The sequence below is a fragment of the Prosopis cineraria genome, unplaced genomic scaffold (genome assembly GCF_029017545.1).
Source record: "Prosopis cineraria cultivar Desert tree isolate PC_DT_omini unplaced genomic scaffold, ASM2901754v1 PC4, whole genome shotgun sequence".
In the NCBI taxonomy this organism is placed as follows: domain Eukaryota; kingdom Viridiplantae; phylum Streptophyta; class Magnoliopsida; order Fabales; family Fabaceae; genus Prosopis; species Prosopis cineraria.
The window spans coordinates 4,426,120-4,454,064 of NW_026555335.1; the positions used below are offsets into that span (position 1 = coordinate 4,426,120).

The following is a 27,945-nucleotide window of genomic DNA, read 5'->3' on the forward strand; positions in this document are numbered from 1 at the left end:
GTGCTAGAGTAGTGGAGAAAATTGAGTACCCTTGGCTCAAAAAGAAAAATCGAGCACAAAGAATGCATCAGAACATCTAAGAAATACAAGCCAAAACGAGACTCACTATACATGGACATTTCCCATCTTTGCTTAATCAAAATAATAGTTTCCTCCCATGTTGCAGGGAAGATCAGTAATGCAGCAGCTGCAACTACATCTAACAAAAATGCTGCAGCCTCAGCTTCCTGAATTGCCTCATGTTGAGAAATCAGCAACATATACACATGATAAGAGCCATCCATTTATATAAATGACCGCTAAGTGGGGTTTTCCTACATTTATCTAGAAGTGGCGCATTCCGATAAAAGGTTAGATGTGCCAAAGTTCCGATGGTTACCATCAGCAATATTGGTTAGTTGAAAGCCTTGGCCAGGAAGCTGGTTGATGAGCAGAGTTTCCAGTTGGCAAGCCAGGCTCTTTCCTGGCACAAGGAAATAGAGAAAAGATGCATTCTGCATTCCCTCCTTTGCTCGATGAGCATCAACTCGACCTGCAAGATCGTCCGTCTGTCACCAGTTCATCCCAGTAAAGGAGGACAGCAATCAATCAGATTGGTAAGCTTCCGAATTAGGTGAGAAGCAAGAATAAATTAACAAGAGTGCAAGTATAATAAAAAATCCTTCACAGTAATATATTCATGACAAAAGTTCAAGTTACTAATTCATTATAGATCCATTTATTTCTCCTTCAAGGCATGTCAGACCTCATACTGAGAAAAAAGGGTTGCCCAAGCATATGCTAAAACCCAATTCACGAACTATAATTGCTACTTAAGGAAACTATGGGCAATAGTATCTTTCAAGATACAAATTTTTTTCTTTACCACAGAAAAGGATAGCCACCTGAACCACTTATCAACAACTAACAATTCCTTATTGTTAATGTTGGTATATCACAATTGTTGAATTAGAGTTCCTATTTTTTTTTTTAAAAAAAACTCCAATGCGTAGTTTAAATATGCATTGGTTTGGATTTTTCCATTCTATCAGTCACCACCAGAAAAAGATAAAGATCTAACCCAAAGAGAGGAAGAGTCAAGATAAGTACCTCTCCAACGTAAAGTTTCTTGTCTGGTTTGAGAATCACATAAACACTTGAAACACCAATAGTTGATGGCGGAGGCTGTTCCCTTGGACCAATTAGAACACACTTAATCTCAGTGGACGCTTGTGTGTTTAGTTTCCTATGCAGCTCCATTATCCTCTCATGGCATATTGCGGAGATAGCACTTTCAACTTTCTGACGTAAAATTTCTATTTGGTCAACTAATGCCATTCTCTCTTTGGCACCTCTCTTTATAACCTTTCTAGAGTGAAGATGCGATCCATTAGAATTATCAACATTGGCGTGTGAAGAAATTTGATCTTGCTCAGAGAAATTTCCCTGAGGAAGCAATGCCTTCACAGAAACTGATAGATAAAGATCCTCAGCTCTTTGGATAATAGTCTCAGGAATTCCTTCCCTCTTAGCTGTTTCAAATGCAAGACTCTCTTTACAGATCCCATCGGTCAGCTCCCATGTTGGCTTTGTTTGTCCATCAATGCATACTGTCCCCATTGCTTTGTACACAGTGTTTTTGGTGTTTAGAGGCAAATCAAATATTCCATGCAAGTGAGTGGATACAATGCCTAAACAACCAATTCGATCGAGAGTTTCAATGATGCTGCCTGCAATACAGGTTCCTTTTGCAGTCTCTGTTCCTCGGCATATTTCATCAACAAGCACAAGGCTTCTTTTGGTTGTTCCGGCAATGATAGATCGAATTTCTGACATTTCTACCTGATACAGACCAAGATGAATGAAACATCCAAGTCAACTACAATGCCATATCTTAAAAAACAGAGACCTACTAATTCTTTATACTTTCCTCAGCATTTAGGTTGCAAGAAACTCTGATTAGAGAAGTATAACATCAAAATTTCTAGTTCATCTTCTGCACCAAACTCTGATTATAGTAGCGTTTTGCGAGACTTTAAGGCACCAATATAAAAGATGACAACATGGATCTAAAATTGAACAAGTGGTGGTGCTGACTGTAAAAAGAGAGAAAGGGGAAAGGAAAGACTGAGATATTGTCAGGTTCAGGATATGTTAACCTTGGCCTCAAACTACTAGTAGGCAAAGAGGAATATCAACAATGAAAAGTCTTATCCCACTAAGTGAAATTAGCAACATAAATTGCACGCTGTCACAATGACCTATCAACAATTAATTGAAGAACGGGGAAATCACACCCTACATCAACTTTAAATCACTCTGAAACCTCCTAATCCTAACCCAATCTTTATCTTAATTTCTTTTCTTCGCTAGACAGTTCTATTAATTATAGAGAGTAATAATGTTCACTTCTTGCTATTCTTTTTTTCAACACTATCAATGTTCCTACAGACATGAGAGAACTGATCTGATGAGCCTAAGGACACACCATGACCTAGCTTGTGTCACACATGTATACTGAAAGATAGAAGGATGTAAGTTTGTTAAAAATGATTGATTATAAATCGATGGAGAATGCAGCAATTAAGTTGATGATATTATGATGGGCGTCCAAATAGATGGGACGGAGTGTATCAGAGGATGCCCAACAGAAACAAAACAACCAAGGGATGCGACACAGAAGGGCAGAATGGGAATGGGTCTAGAGTATCGTCCTCTGACAAGTCAGAGCAGTGGGGGGAACGTAAATAGGGAGCAGCAGGAGAATCAGTTTCAGGGAGAGGGCCTGGCCTCTCGAAAGTCTGGTGTAGTGTATTTCATTTCGTTCTTTCTTGTTCAAAGCTTTCATGCTAAATAGTATCAGTAATCTCTACATTTTCCCTACAGTAATAGAGGTTACTCACTGATAATTTTCATTAGCATTGTGTCAAGTTTACTGGGTGCCAACATATTCACGGAAAACGGCTTAAAATAATGAGGCATGCATTATAGGATTTTTAATTAGACCAATCACCATGAATACGTTGTCATGACAACTATTATTTAGGGATCTGATTTGGGCAGTAATTTCTAGCAGAAGGGAACTAAGAGGGATTTGGCTATGTTAATCACAGCACATGAGAGCTTTCAAACTCATCAACATTAGCAGCTAAAACTCTAGTATGTGAAGGCTTGAAGCCACCAAGTGTAGTCTAGTGGTGACAGGTTTCCGGTAGTTTGTAGGTCTTGCTAAGTTGGCAGGGGTAGGTAAATTACCCAGTCCACATATGGTCTTTTCCAGAAGCTGAACCTCACAATCTTTACACTGGTTACTTTGAAATTATAAATATTTCTTAAGTGCAAAGTATGAATCAGTGCCAAACCTGAAATGAACTTTTCCCATCAGCTGGGCTATCAAATGACTTCATGTGAAGCATGATAGAATCAAAATGAGGAATCAGGGCTGACTTAGCAGGAACCATGAATCCACATATCCCAAGTAGTGCAGCCGCACAAACTGATCGAAGTAAACTTGATTTACCACCACCATTTGGTCCAGTCAAAAGAAACAATGACTGCATATCAACAGTATTATGCACGGCACCTCCTTCTGCTACGTTGAACCAATATGGGAACAGGTCAACTATCTTCAGCCAATTGGCTTCATCCACTGTCTTGGAATTCTGCAGCAAAAGTTTAACCACTACTAAAAACAAGTTCTCAATAATAAACAGTGATTTTGGATCACCAAAAAGAGGGGTTTAGCTTTCATGCTTTAATTGAAGACTGTAAGGTATTTATACATCACAACCAACAAACCCATAAAATTCCCTTTTTTAGTGATCCACCTACAAGAAATCCCATATATAAAATTTGGTTTTAAGAAGATATGCTGAGTGACAACTAAGGAAGTTCACCTCCTTTCTAATGTATGATGTGTGTATCAGAGATGCTGTGTGAGCATGTGATGGAAACTTGGTAACATGAAATACCAAGTCTTACATTGAGTAGTATGATATGCTCCATAGGGTATTTAAGTGGATTGGTTCTCCCACCTCAATAGCTAGCTTTTGGGACAAGGTTCCCCATCCCCCTTAAGTACCCATCACATTCAATGTGAGACTTGGTATCCCATGCTACCAAGTCTCCATCAAAATGCCTCTCTGCCAAAAGGAGCACATGCATATACACCAACGCAAACGTATTTTGGCTGGTATAATGCAGGGGATGTTGTAATAGTGTCAACATGTTGCATAAAACGATAATGTGTCTCCAGTTATATCTACGCAAATTTCAAGTCATAGGCTCAGGTTTAAGCCTTTAAGGAAGACATGTTCAGATTTACAGATCTTCAAAGGTACCTTTTTTTTTTTTGGAATTTTTATCGCAACTAGCAGCTGATTCAAATTATGCAAGACATGCATGCAAATGGGAGGCAGAGAGCACAGAACATTCACTACACCAAATTGAAAATATCAATAGAACACCCAATGTGTCAAGGAATTTTCTCCATTGGAGAACTCATCAATTGCTACCTCAAACCCATGGGGTTCAGTTAGTGTGGGAAATACCCATCTCCTTCTTCTTCCTTCACTGTAAGTCATAAATGAACAAGGTCAGAATCCATCCGATCAATAAGATAGCACATCAGTATCTGATATTTTACACATGTTCCAAAATAAATTGAAAGAATGTATCATAATCTCATTTAAGGACTTCATCAATTTCAAGTTAAAATTTCTGCTACAACTTCATTAAAGATATATGATTAAATTGGAAGTATGATTTACTGCCTTCTCATAGGAGTCGACCATTCCTGTGACAGTCCACAGACTAACAAGGATTCCTCCACTACAAGATTCATTGCACTTGGTATCCCAGTTAACTGGTTGGGCAAAATGCTATAGTCAAACTTTTTAGCTTAAAATAATTTAAAGCCCTAAAATCATGTTTCAACTAAAGCACTTTAGAACACAGACAAAATATCGTCATTGAAATTCTCCATTTGAAATGGAGTCTAAAATGAAGACATCTAATTATAACAATCATGTTGTGAATCAAATTCATCTTATCTTTCCAAATAAATGAGTGCACCATGAGAAGATATAATATCTTTAGCAGAAGCAATTATAATAAACATTTACAAACCTCACATGACAAAATAGTGCTTTGGCTATAACAAGCAACATGGAGGCAAATACAAGGATGTTTATTTTGGATTGAAGTTCAGCAGAAAGCCCTCTTAAAAGTTCTAAAACTCTTGCTTTTGCTTTTTCACCAGATTCATGGTACCTGAATTGATACAGGTGTATCATCATTTATAATGATTAACAGAAAAAAAGATAAATATTTGAGTACCTAAAGAAAATGACTATGGTTCTCCTAAGCATACCTAGTTAAGGCAGCCTCTACCTTAATTGTGGTAAACCATTCCTCACCAACCTTTCTACCTTTAGAATCTAAAGCGGCTTTAAGTTGTTTAATTTGTTCCTCCCCAGGGCTGCCAGCCCACACAGTTGGAGCAAAGCGCTTGCCCTTGAACCAAACTGCTTCATGCTCCCGAGCATATAATATTTCTCCCTTTGGGCCTCCAAGTGGGGCTGCCGTAGCTTTTATCCTAGAAATTATAGGAACAAAATCTTCCTCTACCTGCACAAATATTGTCTCCTCCAAATATAATACACGTGAAACAGGTACAAGAATAACAATTGCTGAAAAAATTTGGGGAGCAGAAGGTAGAGAGAGAAGTAAGGGGGAAACCAAAACATATTAACTGAATAAACAGATAGGAAAAATGTGACATTGAGTCACTGACTCCTCAAACTCTATTTATACTCCCTCTGTTTCTAAATATAAGAGAAAATAACCAACTCATATGGTTTAAAAAAATTGGTCAAGTGTAATAATTATATCTAAACAAAAAAACTGGACTAAATTATCCCTGCAATTAATGAAACGAATTTGTCTAGTGAAAATAAACATTAACTTTATAAGGGACAATTTGGGGAAAAAGTAATAAATGCTTATTGGAATTTGTAATTTTGCTTATAAATAAAAATAAAGAGAAACATAGAAGTTTCTCTTATATTAAAAAATGTAGTAGTACAATACTACCACCACATAATGACACTTCAGGTTAGAAGTTTTGATGCACTGCAAGTAACTATTTCCTTAACTAACAAAACTCGTGTACCATGCAAAACAAAACACAATAAACCATAAATTATCTAACATTTGAGAAACCACTTGAAGGAAAGAGAATGCACTATTTTAGAGGCAAGGCTTTTTCATTCTGCAGAGAACAGGCCAAGTTGAAATACAGATACATACAGCTAAAGATAGGGCCTCAGCAGCTCTTTCCACTTCAATAAATGCATCATCAATGTGGATTCTTTTAACTCGACCTTTCCACAAAGACTCCATATTCTCAAAAAATTCGTTAGGAATGGCAGAAAAGGAATTGATTTTCTGATCATTCTCACCATCCAGAAAGATTGTTTCACCAATCTTGTCTGAGATCACTTCACATCCAGCAACCTGGAAAATAAAAAACATCACAAAAATTCACTAGCCAACAAAATTGCAAAAAGGCAAACAGAAAGTCATGATAGAGGTATATACTTCAATTCGCCTTAAATTTAATTGCTCATAAAGGACAATGACACCGGGATATACATTCTTGTTATCCTTCCTTCACTTAAATACAGCATATACAGCAAGGAAACTGGGGATAAAAACACTATAGTTCATCCCCAAGAAACTTTCCACATAGAGTTAATAAAAGGGGGAAACAAGCAGGGTAATAAATAATACACCCCACAAGATTCTTCCCTTTTGACAAATCAATAATTTCCCGCATTCCAATCCTCTATAGGGGATCAATTTCTTCCTAGATTGCCACTCTCCATGGCATTGATTTGATTCCTTCTTTATCATGTTAATTAATGTATGTGCATAAAAGTCATCATATTTATGATGTCATCCACAATTGCTCAAGCTCAGTTCATTCATTAGAGGAGCCAAGCATGATCATAAATTTTAGCTAGACAAAAGCTCAAATTCATGCCCAGACCTAGTACTTTTGAATTCAACATGCTCTGAACAAACTAGCATCTGGCATGTTTGGTTAGGCTTAGCTTGTTTGCTCCCTACTTAAAAAAGAAAAATTAAATGGTTACTCTCCACTTAAAAAAGAAAAGTTCAAATAACCCATGCAAATTAGGTGACTCACCAAGGTCTCAAAGTCAATTTTCAAGCCAGTTGCCACCCATGTGGGATCAATCAAAAGTTTCAATATTTCACTGAGCTCCGGAGTTCTATACATCAGCAGTATTTCATCAAGTGCATGCTTTATTCTGCAAAATTCAATATGATTGGCCTCCCTCAGTCCAAGTAGCTTCACAAGCTGCACAAACAAGGGAAGAATCAGACATGAAAGAGCACTTGCGTAGAAAACAGTAAAATAGTTGAAATAAAGGGGAAGCAAGAGTATTAGCATAATAAACAAAACAGTAGTGAAAGATCAAGAGTTAAGACTACTTAAATTGAATAATTGGAAAAAAGAGCACAGTATTTTCACTGCTCTATCAAAGGCAAACTTAAGTTCTGATTTTTATATGAAACAACAGCCTATATTTCCCTTGTGTGGAAAAATTGTACCTGCGTAAGTCTCCATACTGTTATTAATAATGAGCAAGCAAATGGTTTTCAGAAACACCACACTACTGTTTTCCCCTGTTACATTCCATTCTCCTCATGGATCTCCTCCCTTTCATCACCAGATTCCCCATAATAGAATCAATGCATACAATCAACTGCACTTATTTCTTCCCTCTCCAGCTTGCCAGTGATCAAAAAATAGGAAGCAAGGAGCCAGTGATCAGAAAGTTCTAGGAGACTGTTTACCTATTAATCAAGCTTTGTATTTCTGGGCCTCCTATGTGTAAAATAAGACAAAATTCGTTTTCAGTTATAAATGGATATATCCAAGGATTTTCCTTCTGTCCTGGGAGATTCTAAGGCTTCTAACGGGGCCATCTGCTGGAGAAATACCAATAGCTTACATCCTACATCACAAGCTCAATATAGAGGAGAGCCCAATCCTAAGCCAGGCAGATTAATGGAGAGAACCTTCAATATAAATTTGAGTTATACGTCAGAAACCCAGCTATTGTGGGACTTATCATCCTGATACCACGTTCTTGACATATAGAATCAATCTCAAAGCCAAACTCATAATGCCCCAAAGGAGAGCTTTGCTATAAATGGTGGTTCAGTGTTTGAGACCATGCTAATGTACTATGCTTTAACCTACGCTCTGCAGCCCCTACGTTCTGCAACCATACCTTTGCTTTAACCTTAAATTTTACCACAACTTTCAAGTTTTATGTGCTTGTTGAATATTTGTTACCATGAATCATGTTTACCTGGCACTGATATGGGCTTCATTTCAACAGAAATTTAATCATTGTTTGTTTCTGACATGTTTTTTACCATTGCAGAAGGATCAAAACTTATTGTGCTCAAGATCTTCCTTAAGAAAACAATCACTCTCCATCCTATTGGTAAGATGCAAATGCTGTTAAGAGCAATGAGCTTAGTCTGAGGTTCATCTACAGTTCATAGAAGCAGTCTAAATACAACCTTTGCTGATGAAACGCAGGTGAATTCAGGAATTGAACATGTTACACTGCTCATAAGTTTGCATGTGGCTGCAAAACAGATAAGGACAGGGATTAGTAAAGGATTAAGTTATAGCACATAACAAGATAAAATGTACAGGAGAAAAAATTGAGTTATACTGCAGATGCCAACGAGAATCAAATATATTGCAGCACACCTTGAATTGTTGATGCAATCTCATAGGCAGGAGGATTCAAAAGAAGATCCCTAACATACCTGAGAACCAAAATAAACAAATTAAGACAGAAGAAACTTGCAATTGACTCAGGATTAATTACTAAAAACAACGAGAGGTTGAACCAAAGAGCAATAAAAAGAACTTCACTGAGCAATTTAAACTCAACGACTCAATCTAGAAAATTCTGAATTACACAACTATTTGCATGGTCAAAATTAAAAAGGATACTATCCAAAAATTTAATCAGCATGACAAAATAAATCCGTTCAACAGCCTGGATAACTTGGCAGCACATGATTTTTTCCCTTCACTTTTTCTAAGCACAGACTCTTTTTAGAGCAAAAAATCACAAAAAGAACAATGGAACATTTAGCATGAGAAACAATGCTTCCCTAGCTCATTTGTAGTTCAAAAATTAAATAAAAAATGAATAATTAATAATGAAAAAGAACAGGAATAGTTTTTCCATGCTCACGAAAATGTAAAAGTCATCAAACCACTCAGCACCAAAGTAAACGGGAGAGGCGACCCATAATAAACCACAATTATTTCCGAAGATATTAATTAAATAATGAAGATATAAGAATTTCTAACTCACAGTACAGGTAATCCAGTACAATTTGGTGGAAGTAGTATTTTCAACAAATAAGGTATCCCTTCTGTTGGAATGGCACCTGCAAAATGAAGTACAAGAAAATTATCGGCAAAGTAAATATTCAGGAACAAAAAAAATTTCATTGAAATTTAAACTAACCAATTTGTGTTGCTGTTCCCAGAGTTAAAGGTCGAGGCCTATTTTCTGAAGAGACAGTGGTGTTCCTGAAAATAACCGCATCCTCAAGACCATAAAGCTCCTTTACCTAACACAGTGAAAAATGAAACCCACGATTATTTCTAATGACACTTGCATTCATACACACATGCATTAGAAATACAAGAGGCCTCTTATAGATCCAAACCTTAACCAAAAGGTCAGAGATGGGATGGCCATCAAACCATTCAAAACATCTCGAACTACACTCTCCCCAGAGGAGGCCTCCCTCACCAAATTCTCCCCAGCGGAATGTCTCTGTAAAGACCATACTTATATTAGTAACTCATACAATTTAAGACTGCATAACTTGTAACTGTCCACAACATATGTCCCCCCAGACATAATAATGCAAATGAAATAAAGAAAAATAATATCAACTTTTACATTTCCTACAAATTAGGCCATTCCAGAAATAAATGCCCAAGGTCTATATTCTAGTAATAGAAACATAGGTACTTTAAACACCTTGAGAGTCTCAAAAGTCATTCATCTATCAGCCTTCTAATTCTCCAAGAAATGTGTAAACACCATCCACTTTAAACCAATATCTATAGCATTTCAACTTCTGACAACCACGGTAACCATCCATGTTTCAAACAGCTACCCATATGCTCATAGCCGCATAGTATGTTCCCATTGCAATTGCAATTTCCATTTTCATCAGACAACCCTTTCAAGAATACTATAATTTTTAAATGAAGCAAGAGTGACAAGACACTCGTTTGCAATCATAATGGACTTTGCCATGTCACTGCATTCGTGATTCACCAAAATTTGGCCTTCAAACAAATCACTAAATAAACAGGAAGAGAGCAGACCTGAAGAGTTTTTTCTCAAAGATGTATGCAGAAATAAGTGATGGTATTGACAAGTGCGAAGCTTTGTAACTACTGCTTCTTCTGTCAAACCATCTTCTGAAGAATATGTCTTCATGGTCTCAAGGATGAAATTTATGCAATAACCCCTTGCAGAACGAGATACTCCTAAAACAACCAGTTATCATCAGAATCAAAACTTTCAAAGTTTCAAAGTGGTACCCAAAAAAAAAAAACAGCAATATCAATGAAGAATTTTGAGTCTGAATATGCAGTAAATTTATATGACAATCAAATAGAACATAATCAGAGCTCCGAGCAATTATTCCAGTAATCAAGAGGATATCACTATCCTAAAAATAAATGAAAAAATATTAATTTCCCAATGAAGAAATTAGCATTTACCAGATAACCAGAACCCCATAAAGATAAATGGCAATATGTTAAAGCATGCTGAACAGCTATTCACACTGAATACAGTCTCAGAGGATCATTAAAGATAGTATTCACCAGACCATTTCCCTAATATTAACAAAAGGAAAAAAATAAGTTACATACCAACTACAGGCATTGGTTCTGGAAAGTCAAGATCATGATCAACTCCAACAAGTCCATATACATATGGATTTCCTGGGTGAGCATGCCTGAAATTTTGAATCAACAAGCTAAAATGACTTTGACAAGAATTGGATTTCAGGAATAACAAACGTTGAAAATCCAAAATAAATCATCACAGAAAATATTTTTCAGTCAGGAATCATTCATTCCCCTTAGCTGCTACCTGCATACCACCTTAAGGTGATATAAGCATTGCTAAATGCAACTACATAAATATCTACACAAAAGTAGATGTGGCATTAATTCCTTCAGATTAAAACTTAAAACATATTTAATTGGCATCACAAGAAAACTTGATAAAATTATCAGTTCCTCACAACTCTTTATATAATAACATTTCATGAATTATTGGCTTCAATGAAAAACACAATGGTGTTGTGTAATCCATGTAGCCGACCCCACCTAATGGGATAAAGCTTGTTATTGTTACTACTGTTGTTGTATTGGCTTCAGTAAAGAGCTACTAGAAAACCCAGATTGAGTTAAGTAACATATTAATACATGAGGCACCAAAATCTTCTACAAGAGGGATTTAAGTGTTATTAGAGACTTTTTTGTTCCAAATCTTCTAATAGAGCCCACAGACATTGCTTGTAGCAAATAGTATCTCCAATGTAATTTAAGTCTATCTAGAAAGTCATGTAGAGCAACCACAATTCATAATTGTGCACCAAATCAAGATGATTTGTAGCAAGCATTAAGTCAAGCATCAAAGCCCTTATTGTTGTTAAATTGTCTTTATTACTGCAGCAAATAGTCACTCTTAGAAATATCCATCATGGGCCTTGACTTAACAAATTTAGCTTTTGAGCCAAGTCCAAGAAGTGAAGAGCTTGATTCTAGTTACCCGCATTCCTCTCTCCTCCCTTCAAGTCCCAAGTTCTTTAGTGTAAAGAAGCATATCAGAGATACAAATGGCACCTAGCCCAGGCCTTTACTTATCAGCTTTAACGTTTGAGTTGAAATTGTTCTTGACAATTACATATCCATTACTCGTAAATATGTGCAACAGAATCTTGTTCTTTATTTCAAAATAAGTTATTGTCATATCCCCAAAAGATGAAAATAAAAACATTAGCCATAAAGACGTTTATCTTCCTGGAGTTTTAACCAAAGAAGGCTCCGTCAATGAAACAAAATAAGAAAGGAAAAAAAAAGGGGAAAAACTACTAGCATTCAGACAATGTTAAAATTTGCAATTACCCAGATATAAAGCGACCTTTCCTAGATCGTGCTTGAGTTGGACCCTGAACCTCCTCCACTATGCACTGTAACAACCAAAATGCAGGCATTCAATAAACATCTAAAATAAAATTAGTTGAATTGCATCGCCAGATAATTCAGCATTTATGCATAAATAAAAGTTTAGTCTCTTCAGGTTTCATCCTAATGGATGCCATAGGCAACAAAAGACAACATGTCTAGGCATGGAATACTATGAAGTCATGCAAGTCGTAGACGCACCACTGAAAACCCGTTACGTGTCAGATCATCCAAAGTCTGTCGAAGATTCTGCAACCAAAGACATGCTTAAATATAAAATAAACCAATTATAAAAAAATAATCAGTGTTGCACAAAAAGATTAGTATTTGTCCTTGTTAATATACAATAATATTCTCATTCACTAACAATCGCATAAATATTTAAAAACAGAACGAATATGAAAAAGAATCATTGCTGCATACAAAGAGCAATATATATCCTTTTTCACATATAATACCATACTCATTCACTATCAATAGTATAAATCAAAAATAAATAGAAAATAGAAAGAGAAAAGATAAGATAATAACTTCAGACCCTTTCTGAAGGAGCTGGACATGTGAACCAATTTCTTTGATACGATGGTGGAAGCACAAAAGCAGCATCATCTCCACCAAAAACAAAAGGGTTCAATGGAATCCATATCTCATTTATTTTTAGCCGATCAAGTGGTGATTTCACTATGGAAAAAAGTTTGTAGGGTCTTTGGTGAAAGCCAAGTTTGTTACTCAATTCTATATCAATTTCAAGGTTTTAAGGGTGAAAAAATGGAAAGACTTGAAAATGTGTGTCTCAGTCAGATAGGCAGAAAGTTGTATATTTTTGTTACATGTTTTAAGACATTGTATTGATCTGCTTTAATTTTCTTCTTCTTTTTTTTTTTGCCCCTTTTCCTATTGGAAGATAATTTCTGTTTTTCCCTTCTTTGTAACGATTTCTTATCATCATCTCCAGTATCTTTTTCTCATTCTAATATAACTTTTTTTGAAAAAAAAGAGTCCAACAAACAAATCCAACCTTCTTGAGCATAAAGGTAACCAACCAGACTATCAATATAAAACATTGCAAGCACAAGGTCACTAAAACAAGTGACATGCACAAGAGTAAAAAGTCATTACCACAACAGGGCAACCAGCCTTTGGAATACTATCTGACCGCATACCACCAAAAGGGTTCAAACCAGCATATTCAACAAGAATACAAGCATCTATTCCAATGGATTCATAAAAGTCCCCAACCTGAGCAAACATTGAAAACATTGGTGAGGAAATATCAGGAAAAATATGTATAACATTTAAGTGAGTGAAAGAATGAACAAGGCTTTAATTAGACAAGGCAACTGTCCTACCAATGCCTGATCAAACTCCAAAAAAACTGGGATAAACACAACATACTCTGCAGAGCAAAATTTCACGTGGAAATTTGGATTTGAACTGCAACATCTCCCAGTTGAGTGTTCCTTCTTTAAGACTGCATAAAAAGAGAATTTGTACTTGAATCAAGTTAACAATAATAATAGCATTGCTAGAATTAGAGTGTCAAAAACATTTTTCAATCTTCCCAGAACAATAAAAAATTTATATGGACGCCTAAGAATAAAGTTGGCTTAAGCTAATAAGAGCAGTGAGTCAACTTTTCCTTGAGTTGAAGGCTTGAAGACTGAATAGACAATGAAATTATCCTTAGAACATGCAGATAATGAAACCCCTCACGGTGTCCAATAATGATCTTGCCTAGATGGGCTTATACTTCTAGTTATATCTTCCTTTGATTCAGCTGGAAAGCAATCACTCGATTTTCAGACATCTTTCCTTTGCAAAAGAGAAAATCAAAAGCTCCTTGATATTCTTGAAAACTTCCAATTTGTCTTGGCTGCGTCAATTTTCACCTTGGATTTTTATGTACTGATCCCAACCTCCTCTTGCTTGCCAGTGTGTACATCTCCCCTTTTAAAATCCAGCAAAGAACTTCCTCACAGCTGAATTTCAGAAATTCCTTTGCAGAAGGATCAGGTGAGTAAGAATCTCCACCCATTCTTGAATGCCTAATGCCCTTTCCACTTGATTCTATTGACTGCATTGGCTGAGTCATCTGTTTTGGCATCCCTTCTGCCAGTTCTTGAAAATTTGACAGCTTTGGCTCCATTCTTGACAGTCTTTTCTCCATCAAATCTGCAATTTGTCGGTTGGTGGATTGCTGCTCTAATTCCATTTGTTATGAAAAAGGAGGGAGAGGGAGAGATGGATGGAGAGATGGAGGGAGGGAGGGAGGGAGGGGGGATTTAGAGAAAAAGAATCTCCATTAACCAACATACATGTCTTCATTGCCCCTTGTTACATCTAGAGCCTCCAACCTAATAATTTCTTAACTCACTCCTTTCATCTACTATTCTTATTCATATCACAATGAAGCAATTAGGATGATCATTAATCATGTGACCATAACACTATATCATATTAAAGGCAAAAGTTGTACATGATGTCTAGACACAATTAAACCAACTGAATGAAGAGACCTTAAAGAATGGTTCGTATGTACATTGTAAAGCCTTAAAATTGTGTATTTAAAGTTTCAGAAAAAATGTCTTACAAGGAAAAAACCCAGCTATCAATGTTTTCATCTGGCAGTTACAAAGACTGAAGAAAAAGGAAAAAGTAATGTCATCAGTGTTTCGAGTCCAGACCTTCCATTTTTTAAGCTGGGATCCAAACCCAGCAAATTGGAATATTCAAGCCTTTTAACCAGCTGAGCAGTTGAAGGTTTTCTGCACATCTGCATCCTCTGCCATAGTTTTGGGAGGGGTACAAAAAAGACATGCAAGATAGCTTTCAATTCAATATCTCACTAAAAATAATGTAGTTTAAAAAATTGTGCATAATCTAAAAATTTCATTAAACGTGAAGATGATTGGCACCTCCTTCCACCAAAATATGTGAGAAAGATCTTTATCATCTAAATTATTATTTGGAGATTTATGTTTCTTGGCTGCTCTACCACTCCCCCTCAAAATCTTCCCATCTTTGAAGCAAGATATCCTCTGAATGTATCCATTTCTTCTGTTCAACAAGTTCCACGATTTAAACGATATACCAAGAAAAAAGTAATATACAAGGCAAAACATTAAATTCCCACTATTAAGATTTTGTCATGCTAAGAAACTATTCAATCAAACCAACACTGACAAATAGGATCGTTATATTTACAATTGGATTGATGATTTTATAATATATTTTATCAACGCTGAAAGAGTAGAAAAGACAATCCGTCTCAAATTATATCATGAACTGATCTTAAGCATTATAGTTCTAGCTGACATTGCAGATATCGCTGTAAAAACTTCAAATTCTCGAACTAGTGCATATAACTTCATAAAATTCACTGCGCATGAAATGATCCATGTAATACACTACAAATATCTATTTAGCCTATAATTTGTGATTTCTTCAAAAACGCCAGGTAATTAGGGACCAAATGCCAGGTAGTTGCATCGAAAATGACAGATAAGAAGCTCAAATGCTGCACCAAGTTGTTCCAAGAGATAAAAGATATATTCCCGACCAGGCCTGAGCAAGAAACATTTTACTCAACCCACAATCTATTAAGAGAGGGGAAAAGGTAGGAAAGAACGGCGAGATTCAAGCTTCAACGAAATTCAAAGCCTCAGTAGGAATTCCCACAAAATGAAACAGAACCAAAGATACGTATAATGCACGGTATTTTATATAAGAAATCAAACATAACCTTTTACGGGCATATGAACACGTTCAGTAACAAGAGAGAAAGAGAGGCATTACAGGAGGACCCGTGAAGGGACGAATGAACAGTATCTGGGCGCCGGAGAGCGAAGGAAGAGAGCAAGGGAACGCCAGCGAGGTGATGAAACGACCATGCTTCTGGTTGCTAGCCAGTACATTGCGGAATACTTAATGAACGATTTGATTTCTCCCGAAATATGATAGCAATTCCGGCTAAATGAGTAAAGATTAGGGTTTGAGAGTTTTCTGCAAGAACTCACCTCTGAAATCAAAACCCCGAGGTCAGGTTCCCGCCAGTCAGTCACAGGGTGACAGAATGCAAGTGTCAAAAGGACAACGGGGAAACTAAAACGAGGAACAACGTTACATTCGACAAACAGACAGGAAAGCATTCACCTTTACGAATGGATCATCCTACATAGTACCACAAAGCCATCGAAAAGAAAAGAGGAAAAAATACAAAAAGTAGAAAAGAAAGAAAGACATGGGTGACTGTCAGAGTCAGATTACGTTTTAGGGCGTCCGAAAAAATGGCTAAATGAATAGGAAATATTAGAAAAACACTTGAAATAAGAACAAAGTCACAATGTTTGATGTACTCGCAAAAATAAAATGATGTTCGTATGAGATCTATTGAGTTCAGTATGGTCAGAGACAATAGAGAGATGATAAAAATGGAAAAAAAAAAAATTCAAGATATCTCTGACGCGAAAATTAAGAAATAAGACCAGTCCACCTTATCTGGTAATTATATTAACACAACCACATTGTTTGACGATGTGCGGTTTCCAGACAATGCCTAGCCTGAACTCTAACTCCTCCTCCATCTTCTAATTAATGGATATACAACCAACGTTCGGTGTTCATAGGGGCGGTGCCCATCACTTTGAATCAATTTAAACTGTTTATTTAAACTAAATTATTTTTTTATTTTTTTATTTTTTAGAATAAAAATAAAATTTTAAATAAATATGTTTATTATTAACAAGCATCATCCATATTTAATTAGATCAGTCAAATTTTAATATTAATTTTTTTATAATTTTTATAAATTGATGATACAGATTTATTTTAAATTGTTTTAAATTTGAACAGTACAAATTAAATCTATATGATCAATTTAAAAAAATTTATAAAAAATTAATATCAAATTTAAACTCATCTGATTAAATATGAATGTTATATGTTAATAATAAATATATTTATCTAAAATTTTATAATTTTTTATTTAAAATAAAAAAAGTTGTTTAATATGTCTAGATTGGTCCAGTGGTGATGAAGCATGCGACTGATAAGCACTGAATGCGATTCCAACCATGCACACCCACACGCACAGGGCTCAAGATCTTCGTCACACCTTCTAATCTAATTTAACTTCCTAAGTTGTTTAACTTGCTTTGAAATTTTAAATGAATTTCATTTTGTGCCCCTAAATTTTACTTGTTTGAAATTTTAGGCCCCCATTCATTGGTTTTTAACTTCAAGGTCTGCTGGTGCGCCGTGCGCGCAAGAACACGCACCATGGCTAGTACGGGTTCAATGTCCAAGTCACCATTAGACAACGAGTTGCAACCTCAAAGTTGAACCACTGTAGTAGTTAATTTTTCATGGTTCATGTCCAAAAGAGGTTACAATTGTCACTAAAGTTAAGAATTCAGACAGTCTCAGCTTATTTGAACGATCCGAATGAGCCAACTTTTTAAAAAGTTTGAATAGTTAAGCTTGATTTGAATACTTAAATTTTTTAAAATTATTTTCAATTAATTTTTTTAATTTAAATTTATTTTACTTTATAAAAATATAAATTATATATTTTTTAATACTTAAACGATATATGTGACTCAAATATATGATATTTTAATATAAAATGAACTAAAACTTAAAGAACTAATTAATATTTATTATATTTTATATATATATATTCCTTCTGTTCAAAAATATAAGGCATATTTAACTGAATCCCACCCCAGTAAAATAATTATATACTTTTAAACTAAGCCTATCTTTTTATATTTATCCTTATTAAATATTATAATAAATAAAAATTTGTTTATTAATAGGAACACTTTTGAAAAAAGATAATTATTACACCTCAAAAGAGTAAAAATATCTTACATTTTTAACATTCAACTCCTAAAAATGCCTTATATTTTTCAACAGAGGGAATATATTTTTTTTAAATAGCTTGAATAGGCTCAAACATTAAAAGCTTTCTTTTTTATAAGTTTGACCTTAAAATTTTGTAGGCAAGATTCGAGTTTAATTTAAATTACCGGCTTTATTCAACATGCTATGCTACCCCATTTTAAAATATATAAAAACTTTCCACGTGATTTTCTCAAGTGAAACAATAATTTTTAATAAGTATTTACATGACATCTTGCTTTAATTGCCATTCATTAAATGGGAGTATCATTAAATTATGACAAATGAATAATTAATCACAAGAGTATTTTAGCCTAAACATTTCAACTTTAAATATATAATTATTAAGACTGGTATTTCTTAAATTACCCGAGTTAGTTAAAATTTATTTATATTTAAAAACGACGGAATATATCAATAAAAATATTAACATTAAAAAAAACGCTAACATCTCTAATTAATTACATCAGTGTTCGGCCATTCCTACCTGTCTTCCACATGTTCTTGATCTCCAGCTTTTTCTTATTTGTCTTCGTCCCTTGATTTTGAATGCATGTCATTTGGAATAAAGTGTTTTTTTTTTTTTGCTGGGGTAAAAATCTGGACAAAACTCAAACTATATTATTCAAATAGTACTAGAGCGAGGAAAAGAAACGCCCTCCATGTATCGACACGCCTTGTTTAAAATCTCTGTATGAGGCTCAAACGGGATTTCACACTTGCTCTGTTGTTGGACACCCATCTTTGCAAGTACATTTGCATTTTGCACACATATTGTTTTTACCAGTGACATGCTTTGCCTCAACTTGCCAACCATCCTCCATAAACTCCAAAGCATGACGAATTTAGAATAAAGTTGTTAAATAATTCAAGGTATAAGTCATGAATATGAATATCTGAAACTAAAAATTATTTTTCCACTAATGCCTTTCGTTGACCATGTGATAAAGCAGATAGTGAAGATTTTGATGAGCTTTAAATTTATGTTAGAGATTTTAACCTTTTAACAGGAGCATTGTTGACAAACACTTTCAATTTATGGCGCAGTGGTTTAAAAAAATTAATTGTTTTTAATCAATTTTTCTTAAATTTATTTCCTCCATGTTTTTGTTATTTCATCTGGACATGCTAGACACAATCTAATGCATTACACAAGTTATTTTATATATTTGTTAATCAAATACACTCCACATTACGTTGACTTAAAAAGATCATGTGAAGTGATACAAGGTAATAAGAGAAGTGAATGAAAACTAAAAGTAGTATTCTCATGCTTCAATCTCTCAAAAGCATAGCATAAAGTTAAGAAGGATTTAGATTTAGTTTTGAACCAAATCCTTGATCTGGATACCTAAAAGCTTTTGAATTTAGATTCAAATCCAATAATATATATTTTATTATAACTTTTTGTAATTTTAAATTCCCATTTAACCCTAAATATTTGAAATATAGCATATTACAACCCTTTTATTTTCCTCACATATTCATTATGGGTGTCTTTATTAGTCCTATTGCTCCTCTCATTTCTTGTCCCTGCATCTTACTGATTGAAAAACAAAGACAAGACCATCACTTGTAATGTAAGTTTTCGTTTTTATTTTAACGTCATTCTCACACCTTTAAAATGTTTTTCATTATTCAAATAAAAGATTTTAAATATATGAATTTTAGATACAAGATATACTACCTAAGTGAATACTAGCCTTGGTAAATAAAAGATAACATTATATAGTCACTAACTAGCTGGTTAACTCAACAAATTAGGACAATGATTGAGTTATGTTGAATTAAAATACGGTGATTAAATCAATAATTAATTAAAAAAAGTTTAGAGACTAAAAGTTACACTATTCCAAATTTATATTTATTAGCTAAAAATAAAATAATTTAGCTATATATAATTTATTTGACATAATAGAAATGAAATAATAATAAAAAACTGCGACTTATTTGACAAAGTATACTTTGAAAATGGGCAAGCAAAGAACAAGTTTAATCTATATCTATATATATACAAAAGTAGAACTGCGAACAATATTTAATGATGACACATGTCATTGATTATATTATATTTTACTTATTTTTATTTTTAATTTTAAAAAATAGAAAAAAACTACCTTACCCTCAAATATCTCCCCATTATCTCAACTTTCTAAAAAATTATAGCTACAAGCAATATCTAATGAAGACCCATGTTCTTGATTTTGTTTTACTCTATTTTTTAATTTTTTTAAATAAAAAAAACTACTCTACCTTCAAGCATCACCTCATTATCTCAACTTTTTAAAATGATAGAACCACAAACAACATCTGACGACGACACATATCTCTAACTCTGTTTTACTTTTTTTTTTAATTTTAAATTTTTAAATTAGGTACAACTACCTTATCTCCAAAAAATAATTTCAAATAATAAATAAAATTCAAAATTCTAATGTTAAAATTAATGAAAAAATTATCCATCCATTAACTTATTTATTTACACTTGCAAGCTTCTAATTTAAAAATAAAAAGGAAATTATATGCTGCAAATAGCATCTAACAGTGCCATTAATTCTAATTTTCTTTGTTCATTTTCCAATTTTAAAAAATAAATAAAACTACTCCACTATTCAAATATTTCTACATTATTTTAACTTTTCATTAACTTATTTATTTATAATTTCAAAATTTCAATTAAAAATAATAAGAAAATTATGCACTCAAATAGTATCTGATGACGATGACATACGTCCATAATTCTATTTTGCTTTATTTATTTTTAAATTTTTAAAAATAAATAAAACTACCTTATTCCAAATATCTCCCCACTATCTAAACTTTTCATTAACTTACTCATAACTTGACATTTAATTAAAAATAATAAACAAAATTCATGTTTTTGATTGTATAAAAAAATGAAATTTAAATTTTTAATTTAAAAATAATAAGTAAAATATTTGTATCCAATTTTAAAAAAATGGAAAAGAAATCAAAATCTCTAGAAAAGTGAAAAACTAAAATCTGACCCAAGGGTTTTTTGATAACCCACCCCATATCTTCACCTCACTATATTTTCTTCACTTCTCCCGCTTCACTGTAATTCAAATTCAAAGTCAAGCCTTGTAATTCATAAAACTACTTTTTCATTGTAGCTTTTGTGCCCACATTTCTTCTTCCTTTTTTTTAGAGTGCTCACTTGCATCCACATAAATTCTTACAAAATTTTTAAATTTATCATCTCATTGGTGTCTAATCAAATGCTTAGGAAGAGTTGTTTTAGATTGCTTCGACAATGATGATGAATAATCCAGAAGTCCTACAATAAAAACTCTAGATCTACTTGAACCTTGATAATTAGCTCTATTCTTCTGTCTACCAATATCTTATCTCTCATTCATTATGACTAAGCCATTTTGATTAAATACATTATAATATTATTCTCTTTTGTATATTTTTATGGTTGAATTATTGTGATTATTTTATTTCCAAAACAAGCGTGAGAAAATTAGGTGATGCCCCTTTTATTTTTGCTATTGAATATCATTTAGTCACAAGTTTTTATTATATGTGCAATGAAAAGAATGTAATGTTTTAAAGAAAATGTATTTTACATGCTTTAAATTATGTGAGTGTAATTTGACTTTAAATAACATTTGACACCTCTCATCATAGCATGTGATTTAAGATATATTAATTAATCAATTCTCATGCTCTTAATTGTCTATGTATTATAAGAAATAAAGTCAATATTAAAAGTAAAATAATAACTTAGTATATAACATATAAAAATAGTTGAATGTATTTAAATTAGTACAGATTCTAGATTTTTAAATTATTTTTTGACGATTGTGAGCTTTTATTCTTTATATTCATTCTTTCTTGTAGCAAGTTCTTTTTAAGACAAATAAAATATAATAATCATTCAAAAAATTTAGTGAAAAATAAATCGATATGAAATTAATTTTTGGTGTAAATTATTTAAACCATTTTCAATTTTTTTAAATCAATATAAGATTAATTATTGGCTTATCATTTTCAAACTTATTTTAAATATTACTTTAAATTTAATTTATCTTAACTATATCATAATTACAATTACAAAAAGTATACAAAAAATATCATGCGTCTAAAAAAAATTTTTATTTAAAAGTTAATAAGAAACATTAACTCTGCCTATATTTATAGCCGATCCCAAGCCCGGGAAAAGGAGGAGGGTTGTGTTAGGCCATCAACAGCCAATGTAAAACTTTGTTGAATCTATCATGAACATAGACAATAGATGTTATAATGTTAATGCTAGGTCATTGCCCGTAAGTAACGCGCTGCGGGGCTCGAGTACAGTGATAATGAGTTAGAGCCGCTGCATCAGCGTCCGGATGTAGTGTTAAATGAGCAAGGGCTACCGCGTCATTCTGGACATGCGCGGCTAAAGAGGTTAGTCCATGAGAGCAAAATTAGATTTGGTACTTAGAATGTTAAGTCATTAAAATGTAAATCTGTAGAGGTTGTAGGGATTATGATTCAAAGGAAAATTAATATCCTTTGCTTGCAAGAAACAAAATGGCGTGGAGAAGAAGCTAAGGATATTAAAGGTTTCAAACTTTAGTATACAGGAAAAGTAAGCACACGCAATGGAGTAGGCATCATTATGGATAAGGAGTGGAAGAAAAATGTTGTAGAAGTTAGTAGAATTGAAGACAGAATTATTTCCTTAAAAATAATAATTGGACGTAAGACTGTTAATATTGTTAGTGCTTATGCGCCGTAAGTCGAGACAGAAGCCAGCCTTAAGGAATTATTTTGGGAGGATCTGGAGGGGTTGATTCGACACATACCATAGAATGAAAAGATTTTTATTGGAGGAGACTTTAATAGGCATGTCGGGAGGAAGGCTGGTCAGTATGCGAAGGTGTATGGTGGTTTTGGTTTTGGAGAGCGAAATAATGAAGGACAAACTCTTCTTGATTTCTCATTGGCGTATGATTTTAAGATTGCCAACACTTATTTCAAGAAGAGAGATGAGCATCTCATCACTTACAAAAGTGGAGCCTCAAAGTCACAAATTAATTTTCTTTTGGTTAGGAACACAGAAAGAAGACTTTGTAAAAATTGTAAAGTGATCTCCGGAGATGCTGTAACGACACAACATAGGGTACCAATCCTTGATGTGTGTATTATGAGTAAAATTCAAAAACGTCAACAAGTAGTAGCACCAAGGATTAGGTGGTGGTAATTAAAAGGTGAGAATCAAGATATTTTTAAGCGAAATCTTTTGGATAAAGGAATTTGAAAATTTCAAGGAAGTACTAACATCATGTGAGAGGATATGACTAAAAAGATACGGGAGATTGCAAAAGTAGTTTTGGGAGAATCAAAAGGTTTTAGTCCGAGAGATAAGAAGACTTAGTGGTGGAATAATAGTGTACAGGACAAAATCAAGTATAAGAAGAACTGTTTTAAAGCCATACATTTGTGTAACAATGAGGAAAATTGGGAGAGATACCGTATGGCTGAGAAGGAAACTAAGAGAGCTGTGGGTGAAGCTCATTCTAAAACTTTTGAAGAATTTTATAAGAGCCTTGAGACGAAGGAAGGAGAACGAAATATTTATAAGATTGCCAAGAGTAGGGAAAGAAAATCAAGAGATATAGAACAGGTAAGATGTATTAAGAATGAAGAGGAAAGAATTTTAGTTACAGATGATGAAATTAAAAATAGATGGGAGACTTACTTTTCCAAACTTTTCAATGATGGAGAGGGTTCATCTAATAACTTGGAGGATTTAGTAACTGGCGAAGGAGAACAAAATTTGTCATTCTATCGAATAATACGTGATAAGGAAGTAAGGGAAGCTCTTAAGAAAATGGCAAATGGTAGAGCCAACGGACCTGATTGTATATCTATCGAAGCGTGAAAATGTTTAGGTGAAGAAGAAGTGAGATTGTTAACTAAGTTATTTAATATGATTTTACGGTCCAAGAAAATGCCTGATGAGTGGAGGAGAAGTACATTAATTCCTATTTATAAAAATAAAGGAGATATTCAGAATTATACTAACTATAGAGGGATTAAACTCATGAGCCATACCATGAAATTGTGGGAGAAAGTAATTGAGCACAGGTTGAGATTGGAGACAAGTATTTCTGAGAATCAGTTTGGTTTTATGCCAGGTAGATCAACTACAGAAGCGATTTATTTATTAAGGGGATTAATGGAAAAGTATCGTTGTAAAAATAAAGATTTACACATGATTTTTATTGATTTGGAAAAAGCTTATGACCATATACCAAGAGAAGTGCTTCGGAAAGCGTTGGAAAAAAAGGGAGTATGGATTGCTTATATTAAAGCCATAAAAGATATGTATGAAGGGGTAAAAACTAATATAAGAACGCCTAGTAGTCAAACAAAGGATTTTTCTATAAAGATTGGACTTCATCAAGGATCATCTCTGAGTCCTTATCTGTTCAACTTGATCCTACATGTTTTGACGGAATATATTCAAGGAAAAATTCCCAAATGTATGCTCTTTACAGATGATATAGTTCTTATAGCAAAGATAAGAGAAGAGGTTAATTGCAAACTTGAGTTATGGAGGAGGACATTAGAGTTGAAAGGTTTCCGTCTGAGTAGGAGTAAGATAGAATATTTATATTGTAAATTTGGCAAGAGACTATTTGACAATAATTTGGAAGTGAAATTGGGAGATCAAATTATACCTCAAGTGGAAAAGTTTAGATATTCGGGAGTCATTATTCAAAATGATGGCGAAATCAGTGAAGATATTTCACATAGGATTCAAGCTGGCTGGTTTAATTGGAGAAAAGCTAAAGGAGTTATTTGCGACCGTAAGGTGCCTAATAAACTTAAAGGAAAGTTTTATTGCATTGCTATGAGACCGACAATGTTATATAGTGGTAAATGCTAGGCTCTAATGGGACAACAAGAGCATAAAGTTGGAGTAGCAAAGATGAGAATGTTACGATGGATGTGTGAACATATACGTAAAGATAAAATTCGAAATGAGCACATACGCGAAAAAGTGAGGGTAGCACCTATTGAGGAAAAAATGTTAGAAAATTAGGTGAGATGGTTTGGGCATGTACAAAGAAGACCAAGGGAGGCACCGATGAGAAGAGTGAAACATATAACTTTAAGTCCGATCAAGAGAGGTAGAGGAAGGCCTAAGAGAACACTCTTAGAAGTTGTTGAATACGATCTCTTAATTAATAATATTCCTAAAAGCTTGATAAATGATAGAGCACAATGGTGTCTTGCAATCCATGTAGCCAACCCCACCTAGTGGAATAAAAGCTTGTTGTTATTGTTGTTATTGTTGTTAATAAGAAACATTATTGTGATATTTATAAATTTTAGTTTAAAATTAGCTTGTCCTTTGTAAGTGTCCATAGCTAGCACTAAAAAGTTTATCTCCACCAAATAACATCTTATATTATGAATAATTATTAACTATTATTATTTATTTAAATTTTTTTATTTTTTCACGCTCCATGCATTGCACGGGCCACATATTAGTTAAAATATAAATGTGTTTATCAAGATCAAGCTTTTAACAGTTGGTGTCGTTAATTTTTAAGGTCGAATTATGTTGGTGGAATCGTATACATTAATATCAGTAAGGGAATTAAATAATAGAAAAGATGCATAACTGCAATTTGAATTCTAGGGCAGCACGTTTATAAAGTTGTCACTACGTAGTCGACAGATGCTACTCTGCCAAATCAAAAGCTAACAGACACACCAGAAAACATAAGACAAAAACAACCCAGCATCACATTCAAACAGAATATGTAGTTCGGATGACACAGCACAGAAGCGAACAGGAATTCGATCGATTCAGTTTGGATTAACTGAGAAACACGGATGCCAAATCCCCCATAAATGACACAATAGATGCCATACTACTTAATGTCTCCAACGCCTCCGTTTGCCCCTGACAGATTATTACACCATGAAAACAAAAACACTATTATTTTAATTTAAACATATTTGACAAATTTCACAGTGTTTCGCGCTAGACATGCATTTTGTGATATATGCGCTTGTGTGAAATTTAGTTATTTTTTTGGAATAATAATTTGCAACTTTGACATAAAAAATAAATCATAAAACAAAACTCCTACATAACTAGTACTGCTGAAATGAATTAATAGGAATAGCTATTCAAATTTTAAAATAAGGTGAGAGAGTTCTGCTACTCACCTTTTTTCCAACACCAGACGACGTTGATGCCTGAAAATGAAACACCAATAATTAACAATAACAAGGACACACATGCAAAAAGAGAGCAAATTTTAGAGACAGCCGGGATATTAAAAATTATTCAATCATCTCTAGGACTATTAAGTTAACATGGCTATAAAAAATGATCTCCTTTTGTATCTGACGTGTGACTTATCGATGTCTCAATCATACCAATTATATATAACCTTGAGAATAAAGTATGGAATAAAATTAAGAATACAATCATATAAAAAAGGTGATTATGAGAGCAATACAAACATACGACATGCATATGCGCGCGCGCGCGCGCCTGTGTACCTGGGATGCAGATAATAGCAAGTGTTGCATCTTGAACAAGAGTGTGTAGTTATCGTCAAACTCAGTATGCTCATGCTCAAACTTTGTCTCGCGGTAGCATGGAATACAGAGATCATAACTACGACACTCAGGAAGGTTGGTTAAACGACAGTGCGTACAAGTGAAGAACAGGCCAACGATGAAAACGCCACAGGCATCACACAGGGGCCTGCCACTTGAGCAAAGGTAAGACAGCATGAAAAGCTCATCAAACTGCAGGAAGCCATCGCCGTTTTGATCGGCGAGGTTGAAGAGAGCGCGTGTGTGGGCATCAGCGGATTCCATGAACCTTGCCAACTCTGCAAAGCTTATCTTGCCATCTCCGTCTCTGTCCATTATCTTAAACAGCCTGTTCAGCTCTTCCTTTTCTTCATATGAGGACTTCTCATATACAGCTTTTGCGGCCTTCCTCATCTCCTCCATCATATATCCTCTCTCTGCCTTACTCTTTCTTGTTTTTCAGGCTCGTGCTTTAATTAGGGCTCACAACTTACATCAAGCATATTTATATATATGTGTGTATGTATATTCTTCTTGCCTTATTTATATGGAGGATAAAAAAATTAATTTTGATTCTATTTAAAAGACAAATTGAGAAGATTAATTTTAATTTTATTTAAAGGCACTTCATTATTTTCAATTTATGTTTGTCTTTACCTTTCTGCACAGAAAATTATTAAAAATAATTTGTTTGTTTCTATCAGGAGTAGAGTTGGAGTATTTTTAAATTTTAAAATAGTGTTAATAAGATTTAATTTTTTTTAATTTCAATAATTTGTAAATAGAACTAGCAGAAATACACACCTAGTGTACTTAACTGCTTTTGCCACGCCGTTTGTTGAGTTCGTATTATCGTGTTTAGTTGCTATTGTGATTTTCGTTTCGTACGCTTAACCTTATTATCAACTAGCGGGCTGCGGGACACAAGCGAGGACGAAGACCGAGACGAAGGGTGGGTGGAGTTGCATCCGAGAGCTTCAAGTCTGCGCAGAAATAGTTGACAGGCTTCTCCGCCGCCAATGTTCGTTGGACTAATGGAGTATTTATCGTACGTTATTGACTTGTGACTTTCAATTCCACACGTTAAAGAAGCTCCCACCCTTCTGTCCAAAAAAACAAAAAACAAAAAACGAGAA

The 27,945-nt window shown here is 34.0% G+C and overlaps 2 protein-coding genes across 10 annotated transcripts; both read right to left on the reverse strand.

The window, feature by feature from the left end:
• Positions 1-12: 12 nt before the first annotated feature.
• Positions 13-16,936, reverse strand: LOC129309188 (DNA mismatch repair protein MSH1, mitochondrial). 9 transcript variants are annotated; one of them, XM_054950600.1, is made up of 23 exons: positions 16,481-16,748; positions 16,124-16,346; positions 15,244-15,385; positions 15,013-15,110; positions 13,724-13,799; positions 13,448-13,567; positions 12,530-12,577; positions 12,269-12,333; positions 11,006-11,091; positions 10,451-10,615; positions 9,778-9,887; positions 9,573-9,678; positions 9,417-9,492; positions 8,798-8,856; positions 8,602-8,669; positions 7,190-7,363; positions 6,289-6,495; positions 5,351-5,607; positions 5,107-5,250; positions 4,494-4,551; positions 3,342-3,641; positions 1,090-1,821; positions 13-548 (listed from the first exon to the last, which is right to left on the reverse strand). In XM_054950600.1, exons 2-23 carry the CDS (start codon positions 16,240-16,242, stop codon positions 321-323), a joined length of 3,438 nt encoding a protein of 1,145 aa, XP_054806575.1. In that variant the 5' UTR covers positions 16,243-16,346; positions 16,481-16,748; the 3' UTR covers positions 13-320. The 9 variants fall into 9 exon arrangements, with proteins under 9 accessions (XP_054806575.1, XP_054806578.1, XP_054806576.1 ...); XM_054950603.1 differs by having other exon boundaries at positions 15,244-15,382; positions 16,124-16,229; positions 16,345-16,486; XM_054950601.1 differs by having other exon boundaries at positions 16,124-16,229; positions 16,345-16,486.
• An 8,917-nt stretch (positions 16,937-25,853) lies between these two features.
• LOC129307740 (uncharacterized) lies at positions 25,854-27,303 on the reverse strand. The gene is made up of 3 exons (XM_054948616.1): positions 26,771-27,303; positions 26,432-26,461; positions 25,854-26,162 (listed from the first exon to the last, which is right to left on the reverse strand). The coding sequence occupies exons 1-3, from the start codon at positions 27,233-27,235 to the stop codon at positions 26,076-26,078; spliced, it is 582 nt and encodes a 193-aa protein (XP_054804591.1). The 5' UTR covers positions 27,236-27,303; the 3' UTR covers positions 25,854-26,075.
• Between the last annotated feature and the right edge of the window lie 642 nt (positions 27,304-27,945).

Coding starts and splice junctions, on each gene's coding strand:
- LOC129309188 (XM_054950597.1), bottom strand. CDS start 16,476: ATGCTTTCCTGTCTGTTTGTCGAATGTAACGTTGTTCCTCGTTTTAGT. Junction 9,888..10,450: donor TTTGAGAAAAAACTCTTCAG/GTCTGCTCTCTT, acceptor TGGTCTTTACAG/AGACATTCCGCTGGGGAGAA. Junction 5,251..5,350: donor GTAGAGGCTGCCTTAACTAG/GTATGCTTAGGA, acceptor GTATCAATTCAG/GTACCATGAATCTGGTGAAA.
- LOC129307740 (XM_054948616.1), bottom strand. CDS start 27,235: ATGATGGAGGAGATGAGGAAGGCCGCAAAAGCTGTATATGAGAAGTCC. Junction 26,462..26,770: donor TGCTATTATCTGCATCCCAG/GTACACAGGCGC, acceptor TTTCATTTTCAG/GCATCAACGTCGTCTGGTGT. Junction 26,163..26,431: donor CGTCTGGTGTTGGAAAAAAG/GTGAGTAGCAGA, acceptor ATAATCTGTCAG/GGGCAAACGGAGGCGTTGGA.